The sequence below is a fragment of the Engraulis encrasicolus genome, chromosome 14 (genome assembly GCF_034702125.1).
Source record: "Engraulis encrasicolus isolate BLACKSEA-1 chromosome 14, IST_EnEncr_1.0, whole genome shotgun sequence".
NCBI classification, from domain to species: Eukaryota; Metazoa; Chordata; class Actinopteri; order Clupeiformes; family Engraulidae; genus Engraulis; species Engraulis encrasicolus.
The window spans coordinates 46,669,904-46,685,926 of NC_085870.1; the positions used below are offsets into that span (position 1 = coordinate 46,669,904).

Genomic DNA, 16,023 nt, shown 5'->3' on the forward strand with positions numbered 1-16,023 from the left:
AATGCTTTTGGAAACTGCATTGGACAACCTCCAATTTGGGATCCACCATGTCTCCACTGCTACAAACTGTACATTCCAATAGAACAATACACAGAATATTCAAAATATTGAAAAATATTGAAGGTTTTAATATGAACAACACAGAAGTGAACGTTCAAATGTTACAGAAGGATGTCAACATAAGTCAGTGCATGATAACTTTAAGGCTGTATCTGTACCATTAAAATACTGAAAGCAAGTAAACTTTAATTTTAAAAAACAGAACTGCTTCGTCATATGGGTTTAAAGCACTTTGGATAATCTGGGGAAGTCATTTCTTGGAGGCATCTTTCAGCAAAGTCCTCCATGATGAGGTAGAGCTGGTCCAGCTCCTCTTTGTTCATTGGATGATGAAACCACAAGAGCGCCATGGCAACCAGGAAGAGGAGAAGTAGCAGTAGACAGCAGCCAGCCCGTAGGATGTGGCGCCTCTTAGTGGACAGTAAGGGGGAAGACAATAGAGTTCAAACAACCATTCATTGGTTATAGATTAACAGGTTACTAATCATCACAACACCACTGAGGTATTTATAACCATATACACAAATATTTTTATGACACAGACATTTGATTAAGCGAGAGAGCAAGCCATTCATATACTGGATTTACTTTTGGCTATTGGACGGGTTAAGTACTGACCATTCCCCTCTTCTTTCGAGCTGTGTCCGACTGTACGGTTTGGACCCCTGGCTGTGAGTTGTGATCTGTGGTGGTGGGCAGCTCTGCTCTTACTGTGGAGATCTGTAATTGAGAGCACATTGGGCAGATGTAATGGGTTGGTGCCAGATGTGTGGAACAGTGAGATGTTGTTGAGGTCTTCCTCTCTACTCTGACTGTTGAGAACTATAGACCACTTCTACTTCTGCCTGCTCACATTATACATTAAAATACACCGCTGACATTACAGAATCAACAACCTGTCTGTAAAGGCAACAAAGAATACATTTAACACCTGACATTCATTCAGTTCTTTCAATCGTATTAGGAAAAAAAGTTAGATTTCCGATGGCCATGTGGTTGGGAGCTTCCCTGAGAACCTAGTAAAGATTAAATGAAAATGAAAATATTGTCTGTGTTGTCAAAACGCCTTACATTTTTTTTGGAGCTGAACAGTTAAAGTGTGCAGACTACCTTTTATGAAAGACTAGATTTAAGAGGATTACTATCTCACCAGAGAAACAATGACATGCACTGGCTGCTGATGACAGCTGCACCGCGTACTAGAGGGTTTACTGTGAAACAATACAGGATTCCTGGCTGACAGCCCATGACTGCTCAACACATCAACACTATTTTACTAGCTAGTGACAGCTGCTACACACCCTGCGTGTCAGACTTGGGAAGGCAAGGAAGGGGTGGTGTCTGTAGCCAAATGAATAGCTGTAAGCATATCTTACGGCAATTTTTTTTAAATCTGCATTTGACCGTTCAGCTATTAAACACATGTAAGTGATGCATGGCCCTTGATGTATAGGGTGTCCCAAAAATGCATAGACATTTTCATTCACTGCAGAGAGTGATTTTATTAAAATGTAAGGAGACACTTAAATGTTGGTGTAGAAAAAGAATTGTACAGAATTGCCTCACCTGCTTGACTGTATGGTGATGAACTTGGTCTGTGCAGTGCTGTTCTGAAACTGGGGCAGCTGAGTTGTGATCTGAAAAGAGAAAAGTAAAGACGTCATTTATACGCTACACAATGTACAAAATATTTGGTAGGGTGTTTCAAGAGATAAGTGAAATAATCATTGTGGATAAGAGGGTTATGCGTGTTATTTCCACTGCCTTCCCAATGCAGAGGTAATGGACCACGACACTGTTGGTCAGCACTGAGCTGACCAGATCCAACACAACACATTATGTACAGTATATTGTATTTATTTTGTTTTCATTTACTATGTACTGAAATGAATATCAGACTAAGAATGTGTAAAACTGGCCAAATGTAATATATGCATGTTGTTCCTGCACCAATACGAAGACGTTCATTTCACATTTTTCACATTTTTCTGATTGGGTGGTCATTATGGTCAGCTGATTCAGACCTTGGATCAAATCTGTGAGACAAGATTTGAACTTCTAGACTAGATGTTACCTTCTGAACACAATATTGATGACAGACACTACACTGCTATACAGTACGGCCCTACAAAACAAGAACGCAGTAACTCCGATTTTGGCAAATTGAGAAAAAAGGCTTCAAAGTTTCCTATATGGCCCGGCAACTGTGTTGTCGGTAAAGTAGGGGTGACACTTCCTTGTAATACTTTTTTAGGATAGAAATTAAATGGACACAAAAAAACAAGAAAAAACAACATTTACAGTATGTGCCTTTTTGCCACAAAAAACGGAGTTACTGCGCTCTTGGCTGGTATTACTGCCTCAAAATGGAGTTACTGCATGAGTTACTGCGTTCTTGGCTAGTATTACTGTCTAATCCCAAACCATTCCCATTGGAAAGTGCAGCAGTAACTCACCGACGGCGTTTTTGTTTTGCACGACGTAACCTTTAATCCAACACAGCAGTAACTTTTTTTTGTCATTTTCGCACTTTCAAAATTATTTTTCTCTAAAACGGGACGATGTTGAACCACCATTTTTTGACACAAGACAAATGAGGTATTTTAAAACCCATTTCCGATCTAAACTCAATTTCGACCATTTTCGAGTTACTGCGTTCTTGTTTTGCAGAGCAGAGTACATAGTGACCCGTGTCCAATTTCACCTGCCCTCTGCTGAGCAAAATGCCGCTCCTGTTCCTCATCATCACACTACAACGCAATAGAGATTATGGCCTGTGTCTCAGCCCCACCTGTCCTATTCCTCATCACACTACACTGCTATAGAGATGTGTCTTGGCCCCACCTGTCCTCTGCTGTGCACAGGGCTGGTCCTGCTCCAGGGGGCTGCTGGCGTCACACAGGAGGTCGTACTGGTCCTGAAGCTGCTGCAGCTGCTCCTGCAGCCGAACCTCATGGAGGGCAGACTTCTGATGGTGGAGAATGGGGTTAGGGGTTAGGGGTTAGGGGTTAGGGCTCTGGGGCCAGGTAGTGAGGGCCAGGGTTAGGTTTAGGGAATCAGAGGTCGAGTTCATATATACTGTAGGGTTAGGGTTCATAACCTTACTACTAAGTGTTAGTTACAGACTGTTAGTGTGGTTAAGTTGGGTTAAGTTTATGGCTCAGGGTTAGGGTTAGGGTCAGGCTTGATTGTTTTCCACTATTGTAAGTCATCATGAATTATATTCTAATACCACTTCATTATAGCAGCAATGGCAACTAGCCAGTGGTGTTTGTCCATGTTAATTTAGATGGATGGATGGATGGATGGAAGGATGGATGGATGGATGGATAAAATTACAACCAAACATTGCCCAACCACAGCAAGCATGTATGTGGTCTTGGCCTATAGTAACCACAGGATCACAGTTTATACTTTACTTTTCATCAGATAGAAATTGTTCTGGTCATGTTTTCTCTCAATCAACAAGGACTGCCCTTAGTCAAGTGTATAAGAGGCTGTCGTCTCATACCTCCATCTGGCTCTGCAGGCTGAGCATCTGGTCAGATGTCTGCTGTAAGGAGAGCCTCAGCTGGTTACACGATGGCACCTGCTCCTCATGAAGCTGCTGCCAGTGGCTGGACTCCTCCTGCGCTCGCTCCAGTGCCCTCTAGTGGGGTAGAGGCCACACAACAATACATAGTCAGGTGTGTGGGCAACCAGCAACACAGCACATACTGGCATGTACTGTATATCAGTCACACTGATTGTTTACATATGGGAGCTGTGGGAAATATCTCAGACACAAGCTCATTTGCCTTCAAAGAATAAGAGATAAGGATTTCTCAGACTCACTTTCCATTTGAGTTAAGTTGGACTGGGAAACAACTTTTTCCATGAATGTGAAGCACAAATATTGCTGAATAAAAATCTACTTTTCCCATATGAAACGTGACACCCACATAACAAACAATGGTGTGATTTTTCCTTCCTGAGAAGCCTTTGCAATATTAAACATGACATCCACTGTTTGGTAATAAGCCTGGCCAATGTAAAACATGACATCCACTCTTTGGTGATAAGCCTTGTCAATATAAAACCCTGCATCCACTAGAGATACAGCCCTCACCTCTAGGCAGGCCACCTTCTCCAGGGCACGTGCTCTGTCCTGGGAGGCGCGCTGCAGGCTGGCCACCGCCCTTTCCTCCTCCAGCCGGAACTGCTCCTCCATCAGCATCAGCAGCCGCTTCCCCTCGTCTCTAGAGAACCTCTGCGGACAGAGGAGATACGTACATCAGGGGTGGCCAATTATTTTGACCACATTGAGTTTAAGATATGTATATTTTAAAAATATTTTTTTGGTCTTTTAGACTTTATTAGTGATAGGACAGTTTGAGAGAGAGAGACGGGGAAGGATCGGCAAAGCACCCGGGACTGAATCGAACCCGGGTCGGCTAGATGTTGCAACTCGCAACGTGCCCGTGTCAATAATATTAAATAGTGTGCGCTGACATAACTTGACAGCTATGGCATTCCTGCACATTGCAATGAAATGTATTGAGTTGTAGGCTATGTACATGTACTTCGTTAATCTTGCATTCGCAAGACCCCTGTTTTAGGTAGCTATTTTAATAATGTTGAGGTGCCATATGAATTGTCATTTCAAATTTGTCTTTCTAGGAAGGCCCTGCGTGCCATATGAAATGGAATGTGTGTGTGTAGTGCAGGAACGCTTGGTGTCTTGCTGTTATTTTTTTTCCATCACATTTCTTCAAACAAGACAGTAAAATGTAATTACGTGAAGATGAGTCTCTCATTATAAAAGTCACCCGCAGTGGCAAGAGAATACAGTTGCGTACTCGCACCAGGCTACATAATGATGAATGAGTTTTCCCACCTCTGAGATACATAAGAGTGATACGTCCACACCTGAGGATATTAAAAGTGCCCCATCTGTTCAATGCTTTAAAACCAAACTCAAAACGAAGCTGTCTTTTAGATGTTTTCATGGGTTTTAGCTATTTTATCTGTTTTTTTTTTACCTTCCGGTTTTATTCCTGCCTTTGTCTTTATTTACTGCACGCCTTGCACGGCTATTGTTGTTATGCTTTTTGTATTCTCTCTTTTTTGCATGGTTTTTATCTCTTTGTAAAGCACATTGAATTGCTTCCCTGTATGAAATGCGCTTTAGAAATAAATTGCCTTGCCTTGCCTTGCCTAATAGTCTGGGGAGCTGTGGAAGTGGCTCAGTGGGCTATGGACCCATATTACACCGGGGACAGGGCAGTGTTTGATTCTGACCCGATGTCATTTCCAGATTCTTCCGCTCTCCTTACTTGTGACTGAAAGAAGAGAGACTGTGGGGCAAAATGAGTAATTGACACATTTTAGTAGTGTGCAAGTACACAGAGGCGGATTAAGATGGCCTGGAGTCCCTAGGCTACAGGTCGTTGTAGGACATTGTGGAGGGAAAATTATGTGACAAAATTAGTCAAGTCAAGTCAAGTCAAGTCAGCTCTTAATTTCATTTTCTTCATATGCGCAGGTCATACAAGGAACATTTAATTACGTTTCTCTCTCTATACCATGTAACGACATAGACATACACAGGACTGACATTTACAGACTGACATCAAAGTGCAAGACAGGACAAGTAACAATGATGGGCCAATAACAGTAAAGTGATGAAGTGATAAACAATAACTGAGCATACATAGCATAATTCAGACACCATCATAATTCTGAGCCACTAATGAGACAATGGAACAATATGTCTGCAAACTGTGGACAGGACTGTTACATAAAATAATGTGACTATTTTTTGAAGATGTCCCTTCGAGGCTAATCGGGAGGCCCCTGGCAGGTGGGGGCCCCTGGGCTGCAGAGTACGTTAATCCGGCCCTGACTGTACAACCTAAGGGTCTGACATGATGCTGGTCAGTCAGAATTTGTTTTGCTTTTTGGAACACATCCCTTGGATGTGTTGGCCTTAATATTCGCAAAATGTCTTGCGCTAAATGTGTTGTTCTGTTTCTTGGATAAGTACTTGTCTGTGCAGTAAAATGCACAGGTAATTCACTGTAAATTCATTTTCTCAGTTACAGTTCCTAGCGACATCAGAGATTTGCAGACATTAGACTTTTTGATTTGCAGAGAATCACTGATCACAATCAACCCATAATTGATAAAGAAAAGATGCAAACATCCACAACATGGACAGAGAGACAACAAAGAGAAAACTTAAAGCAGTCCATAAGCACACTGGCACAATGTGTAAGTTGTAATGCTGCTTCTGTCATGGCTGTTTTGAACACACAAATAAAAGCAACATACAGTATGTTTTAAAACTATGGCCATGACATGGCCAGCGAACAAATAAGGTATAGAAATGATCTAAGCAGCCAACAGCTGTCTGAGGTGAACTTGCACTGACCGATAACCTTGTGCTTCTCGTAAACCTCACTCCTGTCTCTACCTCTAGAAGCAGTAGTGGAGGGGGCATACATATTAACAAAGGTAAACAAACAGATGGCAGCCTAAGCTGATGTAGGTAATTATTCATATCTTTGAGAAAGGAAAGGCGATAATGGCATCCCATAACCCCTTGCAGCAGCAGCAACAGAGGAGCAACATGACTCATGTCAATAACAAACCAGGGCTGCATTTCTCGAAACCATAGTTGCTAACTTTTTTGCTGTTTGCAATGCAATTTCCCACTGACAACTAACCAAGTTGCTAACTGGCTAACAACAATGCTTTCGAGAAACGCACCCCAGGCCATGTTATAATTATGTAGCCTGGTGCCAGAACGCAATTCGATTCTCTTGCCACTGCGGGCAACGTTTGAATAAAGTTAACTAACTCACCTGGGAGCACACCTGTAGCTGAGACTCAAGAGCTCCGATCTTACATTTCAGCAGGTCTTCCTTGAAGTATGCCTGTAGGAGGGTGAGGACAGAGAGGGTTTTTTTTGTAAAGTCTTTCAAACCAGTCTTTCAAACTGGATTATTGTCAGCACAAGAGGTGTGTCAGTGTTTTTGTTATTTTCTTTAAAGGTAGAGTATGTCACTTTTTAGGAGTTTTTGCCAGTAGCCTATTCATTATGACTGGGAAAATCACACTTCATACATAAAAAGGTTGATCTTTGTGTCTGCCGTTTTGATTTTTTTAAATTGTTCACTGCTACTGGTGGTCAGATCAGACAAGTAAATATTAGTATATTACTTAGTACCGGTAAATATTGATGAAATGATCAAATTTGTATGTGAGCGTGTGTGTGCGTGTGTGTATGTGTGTGTGTGTGTGTGAAAGAGAGAGAGAGAGAGAGAGAGAGAGAGAGAGAGAGAGAGAGAGAGAGAGAGAGAGAGAGAGAGAGAACTGTAACAGGATGCAGCACACAGCAGCACGGTGAGATAGAGCTTAGTGCTGAGGGTGCACCAGTTAGCAACCACACATTTCCTCCCCGACAGGGCTCTGAGCGGGAGCCGACAGACAAGTTTCAGTTTGAGCTGTGCAGGGGGGAAGATAAAACTCTATCCAACCATGTTGTCTGTCTTTAGTCCGCTTATGTGCCAGTCATCCAACACAGACAATAAACACAGTTAACCCCTTTGTGCAGAGCCTCTCTTCTAAACTAGTTGTCACCAAAATTGTAACGACCAAGTCATAATGTGTTACTTAAGGTTCTTGGTGATGTCACACCATTACTGTTGTGATGTAGTTGAGTGTTTTCAGCAAAGAGTGAACAGGCCAGCCAGTAGGCCCATCTACGCAAAGAGGCTACGAATTAAGCTTTAAAACTTAACTTTAACTTTGTCCTAAACATAGTAATGTAGTCAAAATAATTGAAAAGTTGGCCTGCAGTTCAAAAGAGTGCAATATCATACAGTATACATTACGTGTGTGTGTGTGTGTGTGTGTGTGTGTGTGTGTGTGTGTGTGTGTGTGTGTGTGTGTGTGTGTGTGTGTGTGTGTGTGTGTGTGGATGCATAAGGCAGAATAGGGATGTTCGTATTTACCCTCCACAGTGTGTCACAGTAGGTCAGTAGGGTGGAGGTTTCCTTCTGCAGCAGTACCAGCTTCTGCTTTAGGGTGTCCTCTCTCCACAGCGCCTCCTGTGGACAAACACAGCCAGTGAAGGATGCATTATTTCTTTAATGAGAGTTGAGTACATACAGTGAGTCTAATAAGTATTTGATCCCTTGCTGATTTTGTTGGTTTGCCTACTAACAAAGACATGATCCGTCAATAAATGTTATGATAACATGTATTCTAATATGGAGAGACAGAATATCAAAAAGAAAATCCAGAAATTAATTTAAGAGAATATATATTAATTTATTTCCATTTCATCAAGCAAAATAAGTATTTGATCCCTTGGTAACTGATAACAGTTCCGGGCCCACGGACCAGATCGGCACTTCCGATCAACTTGTCATCTGAATTAAAGACACCTGTACATACTAACATGCATAAAAGACGCATTGAATCAGCAGAATCAGTCCATAGTATGAGTGAATCAGTCACACTCCAACCTCACCAGCATGGGAAAGACCAAAGAGCGGTCAAATGATATCAGGGACAAGATTTTAGACCTGAACAAAGCTGCAAAGCCACAAGAAAGAGACTGGGTATTAATGACCCAACTGTTGATGCATTTGACCTTTTGTTGGGATTTGATAATCATGAGAACAGAAAGAAAGCACCTTAGACCTGTACGGGATGAACTAGGCAATGATATCAAAGCTACTGGGACCAAAATCACTGAGAAAACTACTGGTAGCACTTAATGTCACAGAGGTTTAAAATCATGTAGTGCACACATGGGACCCCTGCTTCAGAAGGAACATGTGCAGTCCCACCTGAGGTTTGCCAATGGACATCAGACTGGTCTAGGATATGATAAGGAGGTGCTGTAGTCAGATGAAACCAAAATCAAGCTGTTTGGCATTAACACAATGCAATTTGTTTTGAGAAAGTGAACTGCTGTCTATGATCCCAGGAACACCCTCCTCACCATCGTGCATGAAAGTGGTATCATTATGGTTTGAGGGTATTTGTCTGGCCAAGGCACAGGACAACTTCACATCATCAACGAATGGATGGAGGGAGACATGTAATGTGCAATCCTGAGTGCAAACGTCCTTCCCTCCACCACTAAACTGAAGGTGGGCCATTTTTGGATCTCCCAACATGACAATAATACATAACATAGAGTCAAAGCAACGAAGAAGTGGCTCAATAAGAAGCATATCAAAGTCGTGAAGTGGCCTAGACAGTCTCCAAATATTAACCCTATAGTAATTCTATGGAGGGAACTGAACCTCCCATTTGCCAAGCTACAGCCACAAACTGTCAATGTTTTAGAGATAATCTGCAAAGAAAAATGGGCAAAAATCTTTTATACTATATGCACAAACATTGTCATCAACTAAAAGAAGCATCTGACCTCAGTGCTAGACAACTAGGGCTTTGCCACAAAACACTATCTTCTTTAGCTAGAGGGGTCAAATACTTATTTGCCTAAATTAAATACAAATACATTTTTAGTTATTTTCTGGAATTTCTTTTTGATATTTTGTCTCTCCATGTTTGAATACATATTATCATAAATTTATATACTGATCATGTCTTTATTAGTGGGCTAACCGGCAAAACTAGCAAGGGATCAAATACATATTGGACTCACTGTAGGTGACATCACAAAACAATATTATTTTTAATTTCTTAATGAAACAACACAGTGAGTGACTCACGAAATCTAATTTACTAGTTACGTTCTCAACAAAAATCATGTTGCTATAAGGTCTGTGATGTCTGACAAGGTCTAGAGCTCACCTTTAAATATTCCCCCAGCTGAATAAGTTCCTGTCAGGACAGAGAGCGAGAGAGCGAGAGAGAGAGAGAGAGAGAGAGAGAGAGAGAGAGAGAGAGAGAGAGAGAGAGAGAGAGAGAGAGAGAGAGAGAGAGAGAGAGAGAGAGAGAGAGAGAGAGAGAGAAAGAGAGAGAGAGAGAGAGAGAAGGAAGTGGAAGAATATAGTATGAAATGATACACATTACATTCGATGCACATACAGAACACCAAGCATCCCATTCTGCATTTGTTATGGAAGGTCAGATAAGACAAGACACGAGTCCCATATATGAGTCAAACACTCCCATGTCTGGGTATACATATTATCTGCTTCACTGGAGCAAAGGGGAAATGGACTCTCACTATCAGGGGGAATGTCTCACCTCTTCCTTGATGGTTACGTAACCACACCTGTCAATCATAAGAGAACGCCTTGGGTCAGTCAGACAAGCCAAACAGGCACCAACATTGTGAATTAAAACAGTATCAGGAAACGTATACTCATATTTCAGGTACTGTATGTAGACAGTGGAGATATGCCACCTTTATTGATGTTGAAGGAAATTAAGGATGACAAATATTCACACAGATGTACACAATGTAAATACACATATCTCAGATTTTTAAAGAGATAGACTTACTCTGTCTGGGAGCTAAAGTCACTGACACTAACATGTCTGTTCCTTTGATTGTTTTGAACTGTGAATGAGAGAGGAAATGTATTTTCTTCATAAAACAGATAAAAAGTCCTAATGTTTGTTCTCATAACATTACCACACACAGACCATAGCATTGGACTTTGGCATCTTTGTCAATCTCTTGTATTCCTGTTTCAAACAGGACCAAAGCTTCACTACATCATTACAACACTGCTATGACATAAAGTAACAAATTAAAGGATAACTTCTGCCAATTTCAATATGCTGTTGTATTGCTCACACTACCCTTGACTTGTCAGTACCCAGTGATGCTGCATTTTTCCGACTCAGCCCTTTCCGAGATCTGAGCTATTCTAATGGGGCAGACCTTGTTTACATTAAAAACCTTCTTAACATAGACCTACTCCAAATATTATCCCAAAAGGTATCGCTGTTTGCTAGTTGTCTGCTGATGTTGCATAACCTTTTGGATGTTATTGGGAATAAATCAAGATGTTTTTTTTTTTTTTTTTTTAAATGTAAACAAACGCCTGCCCCCATTACAATGATCAGGATCCCGGAAAAGGCTGAAGAAAAAAAAAATCTTAGGTAGGCCTACTGACAAGTCCTGGGTAGTGTGAGCATTACAACTGCAGGTTGAAATTGGCAGAAGTTATCCTTTAAGTAACAAATTAAGACATGGTCATTACCATTTCCGTAAGGTTCTTACAGAGCTTCTGCATGAAAGGCTTAAGAGAGTTATCAGACATAGGATCTGTACCATCTCTTACCTCTGTCACGACTTCTCCCTCTTCTCCTCCAAGAGTCCCCTCCATCTGCTACACCTGTCGTAGTATCAGGAATACTGCCAACTGTCACTCCCAACTCATCTTCTTGATCCATGTTTGCCTGTGACATCCAAGATGCCTAGGCATGTCAAGACCACAGTTTGTTATTACACATCACTAGGACTGTAGCCTACTACAGCCACAAACAATGACATATCAACAGAATTGCTCTGTGACTGTGACATATGAGCACTGTGTGATAATATTCCTCAACTTGGAATATTTGTTAACTTGCAGCATTTTGTGATTTTGTAATGTAATACATTGTGTGGAGGGGTTATGTTTTGTTGCTCTACATTATGTTTTCCTCATTTCAATGTCGTTACATCTAATGTTTTGTGGAGCAATGTCTCTGAGCTATGCTGTTCATACAATCAGCTTCTTATCTCAATTATTACTCGTTAATATGCCCTATCAATCTCATATTGGCTTAAAGATATGCATCTGCAGATACAGATAGGAACTCACCTGTGCAAGTGCACTGACGTCTGGCCAGGTGATGCCCAAGTCATCTGACGTCACCAGTGACTGTCTGTGGATTAGCGGCACTTTCCGCCTGTTTCCCCTCAGGGTCACTTTTTCTTTCGGACCCTTGTCTTTACCGATGGCCGGGCTCGTAGCATTGGCGACAAGACTCGTGGCCTCATTGCTTATTTGCCTCCTCTTCTGAAACTCCCGTTGCCGCTTTTTCCGCATGCTGCTCTTCCACTCCGACTCCTGCGGCGTGCCCGGGCTTCGACAGGTGGTCACGTTGTTGCGGTCTCGAAGGCACTCGTGTATGGCCGCCCGGTGCTCCAGCTTTCGCTCGTAGCTCTCCGTGCGAAGCCGCTGCCGCTTCAGCGCGCTGTCGCTCTCCATTTCAGTTGTGTAGATCAAAGCGTGAGAACGGACTTTAATCCAGTTTGCTGGAGGGAAAGACAACAACGGCTGTTTGAATTCATAAATTGGTGTTGACCTTTTCTGACACCTCAGGTCAGGAAGGCTATCTGAGCGTCAAGGGTGTGTCTGTGCCAAGCCATGTAAGGTTAATTGTGCACTCATATGCATCTCATTAATACGAAGCAACAAGTTGACCTCTTTGTTGCAGTAGGCTACATTTAAAAGCATTTAGAAACCGGAATATTCAGAAAACAAAACAACTGTAAACCTACTTCAAAGCTAAATGCAATTCTTTGATCATATCCAACATGTATCCAAAAACACTCACAGTCACACCAGGCGCACTAATGTGTTCTGTCTTGTGGTCGTTGAACTCGTCCAACCAATTGTAGGGAGAAGCCTTTATGGATTTATCTATAGCTTCTGGTACCTAGCAGCAGCAGTGTGTGGGCATGAGGCAAAATGACCACCCACACACAGACACTGAGTGTATTTGTGCTCTCTCTCTCCAGTCTTTTCTCTCAGTGTGCATACCCAACAGATGAAGGAAGCCGTACCTCCAAACCCAACGCTCAGCTCCTGCAGAGTGGACTGCCCATTGAAAGTGAGTGACTGAAAGGTGTTCTTGTCAGCCAGGCAGGCTCCCCCCTTTTAGACTACTGCTCTCTCTCACACTGCTGCCGGCCTCCTTCCTTCACTGTTCCCGCTCTCTCTCTCTCTCTCACTTCTGGTACAGCTGCATTGACTTCAGTCAACCGTCAGCTTTCTCTTGCCTGTTGTTGTGTTGCTGCCTCTTGACAGGAAGCAAAATGAGAGAGAGCGACACAACCACAGCTCTCACACACAGGCGACGAGCAACACACACACTCACAAAGACACACATACATACACACAGCACTTCCGCATCTTACAAGCTAGCAGCAACACTTGTCACTTTTTTTCAGAAAACAAATCAGCCCTGAGGAGATACGCCTTTAAGCCACAGATGACATTCAAGGCTGAGAGAGAGAGAGAGACAGAGAGAGAAAGAGACACACACAGAGAGAGGGAGAAAACAGGAACCAAGAGATTTCTGTTACGTCTCGTGTCTTTGTTGAGTGCATTCGTGTTTCTTCGCCTTCAGAGCTGAATAGTCATATCCAAGTGTCACGAATCACATCTTTCCTTTACACCTGTGAGTCAGTCAGGAGCCTTGATGGACTCTTGTGAACAGGGAACATCATGACGTACCAATGACAGCATGCAGAGAAAAGGGTTAGGCCAAGGCTACACTGAGTTCTCATTGGACCTTGGGTATTATGTAGGTTTCGCAGTGCACTAGGTCTACCATGACCATAACACATTGTCCTGGGCTGCACTTCCTAAAAGCACTTAAGTAGCTAGTGCCTACTTCAGCCTACTCTAAAGTAAATACGCAGCCAGCAATACTTAGGCCTAGAGGCTCCCTATAGCCAATAGCCTATTTCAGGAATAAGTGTCATGAAAAATTCGCACTACTTTTCCTCACAGATGCACAGAAAATGCTTGCATAGGCCTATAGTCCATGTGCGAAGAAATATAATGTACTAAGAACAATCTTTTAGTGATGATGTGTGACCTATTGCCATATTGCCAGTCTGGTGGGCAGCTCAAAGTTAAGTACTACCTCGGCTTCAGTACTGCTGATGGACTTTTGACAAACGCAGCTCTGATTCAGAGGTGTCAAAAGTGAAAGTAGAAGCTAACAACAGAGGGGACTTAGAGTGAATAGTCTACAGTTACTGGAGACAACAGTACCTTTGATTTTTGAACAGTACCAGTTGATTTTTTTTTTAGAAACAACACAGTCATATCTCAGTAGGGCCAGTGGAATAACTGCTAAAGCAGCCATGTAATAGCATGCACTGGTGTTGTACTTCCACCATGAATTTACTTCTATTTGTGCTTTTGACACCTCTGCCTTGGTAACTAAGTCACTTCCTTTTCCTCTCAGTAAACCACCTTCACCCCAGTTCAGGTACTTACGCTATGAGTGGAGTGTTTTTCTACAAAGTATTCTAGAAATCTAGCTGCACCCTAGTGGCAGAGGATAGTTTTTGCCTAGCAGGTTGGTCTAGCAGCGCACCACAGGGAAACCTACTGGCTCAGCCATTGGTCACAGACCAATCACAATTATTTATCTGTGTCATGGCTTTCTATGTTTTCTTTTAAACCTGTAGCCAGTCCTTGCGGACAACACAGTTTTGCTGTCTAATGACATTCAGACGCAGTTTGAATGCCAATCGTTTGTTCCACCCACAAGTTTCAGCTTTGCCTATGGACTAACCCCAAAGCATACATTTCACGTCCTAGTCTGGCATGTCAGGCAGGCGACTGATCTTCATTAGATAAACTACTGCATGTTGCTTCCAGGGTTCTTACATTCGAGGCGTATTTCACATTTGTGAACAGTAGAGCCCTGCAACACAAAAAGGTTCCTGGTAATGGATACAGTTTTTTCTTGATGTGTATGTTAAGAGGCAGGCAGGTGAAAAAAATAGGACAGAAAGCATTTAGAAGCCAAATAGTAAAATTTGACAGCACTCTCAATTCAGTGTTCAATATCAGATGGAACACAAGACAACTTCCACACACCTACACACCCAGCAAACAGAGCAGTGTACATTATACAGTGTAAGTAAATGATCTCACTTGATATTACATGTCTATAAACCTCTCAGAATTGACATCCACCCGACTCATAAATAAATGAACTGGTTTCCAGATGAATTAGACGAATGCAGCTGGACGTTGTAATATTTTAATGTTTATTGTCCATATACCACTCTAACATACTACTACTCTAATTATGTCCATACAGGGCCCTGAATTAACTTTTTTTCACCACCAGCCAAAATGGCCAGTCGATGTTAATCTTACTAGCCAAAGAAACACTCACTAATGGGTCAAGGTGGTTAATAAGTTAAGTAAGTGGCTAGTACGGCTTTTCTACCTGCCAAACTGAAAGTTCACCAGCATTTGTCTGGTTGGCTGGTGTTAATTTCGAGCCCTGTGTCCATATACTACTATAATTCTGCACATACTACTGTAATAACAGCCAACACTACACAGATGCTGCTGTGACCTTTGTGTTGCTGGTGTGGGCTCTCTCCCTCTGCTATCTGACAGGGTGATAACCTGCATAGGGTGTCGGTCAGGCACTAGTCAGTGGTAGAGGCCCTGGCCAGGGACCTTTGAGCAACATACCAGACACACCTGCATAAAAATAGTACACTTCTCAAGTCAATTTAACATCTTCAAGATTGTATTTGGTCCTTGAGTATTCTCTAAGTCTTGAATTAACACTGTATTTTTTTTACTGCATACCCCACAGTCTACAGTGTGTCAAAACACTAACAAATGATGCGTCAGAGGTCAACATTACGTTGTCTTTATAAGGCCCTGACGAGACAATCTCCCAGGATCTCATTTGTCTCTCTATCGCTCTCTCTCTCTCTCTCTCTCTCTCTCTCTCTCTCTCTCTCTCTCTCTCTCTCTCTCTCTCTCTCTCTCTCTCTCTTTTTTTTCTTCTTGTTCTCACTCTCTCTCACACACACACAAGCACACACACACACACACACACACACACACACACACACACACACACACACACACACACACACACACACACACACACACACACACACACACACACACACACACACACACACACACACACACATACACACCCGCTTGTCATACACTCATCTCTCTCTCTCTCTCTCTCTCTCTCTCTCTCTCTCTCTCT

At 42.3% G+C, this 16,023-nt stretch overlaps 1 protein-coding gene across 3 annotated transcripts; it reads right to left on the reverse strand.

Annotated features, from left to right (window-relative positions):
• Positions 1–107: 107 nt before the first annotated feature.
• Positions 108–13,034, reverse strand: LOC134462774 (TRAF3-interacting JNK-activating modulator-like). 3 transcript variants are annotated; one of them, XM_063215976.1, is made up of 14 exons: positions 12,815–13,034; positions 11,847–12,283; positions 11,322–11,457; positions 10,534–10,591; positions 10,276–10,303; positions 9,877–9,906; positions 8,058–8,153; positions 6,906–6,977; positions 4,169–4,309; positions 3,572–3,709; positions 2,905–3,028; positions 1,627–1,697; positions 679–780; positions 108–470 (listed from the first exon to the last, which is right to left on the reverse strand). In XM_063215976.1, exons 2-14 carry the CDS (start codon positions 12,234–12,236, stop codon positions 273–275), a joined length of 1,584 nt encoding a protein of 527 aa, XP_063072046.1. In that variant the 5' UTR covers positions 12,237–12,283; positions 12,815–13,034; the 3' UTR covers positions 108–272. The 3 variants fall into 3 exon arrangements, with proteins under 3 accessions (XP_063072046.1, XP_063072045.1, XP_063072048.1); XM_063215975.1 differs by having other exon boundaries at positions 12,586–13,034; XM_063215978.1 differs by having other exon boundaries at positions 12,792–12,846.
• Between the last annotated feature and the right edge of the window lie 2,989 nt (positions 13,035–16,023).

What these genes read in the sequence shown, in the direction of transcription:
- LOC134462774 (XM_063215976.1), bottom strand. Translation starts at nt 12,236, where the DNA reads ATGGAGAGCGACAGCGCGCTGAAGCGGCAGCGGCTTCGCACGGAGAGC. An exon ending in ACGTCAGTGCACTTGCACAG is followed by an intron (nt 11,458 to 11,846) that starts GTGAGTTCCTAT and finishes TGACATGCCTAG; the next exon opens with GCATCTTGGATGTCACAGGC. An exon ending in GCCTGCAGAGCCAGATGGAG is followed by an intron (nt 3,029 to 3,571) that starts GTATGAGACGAC and finishes CTCCACCATCAG; the next exon opens with AAGTCTGCCCTCCATGAGGT.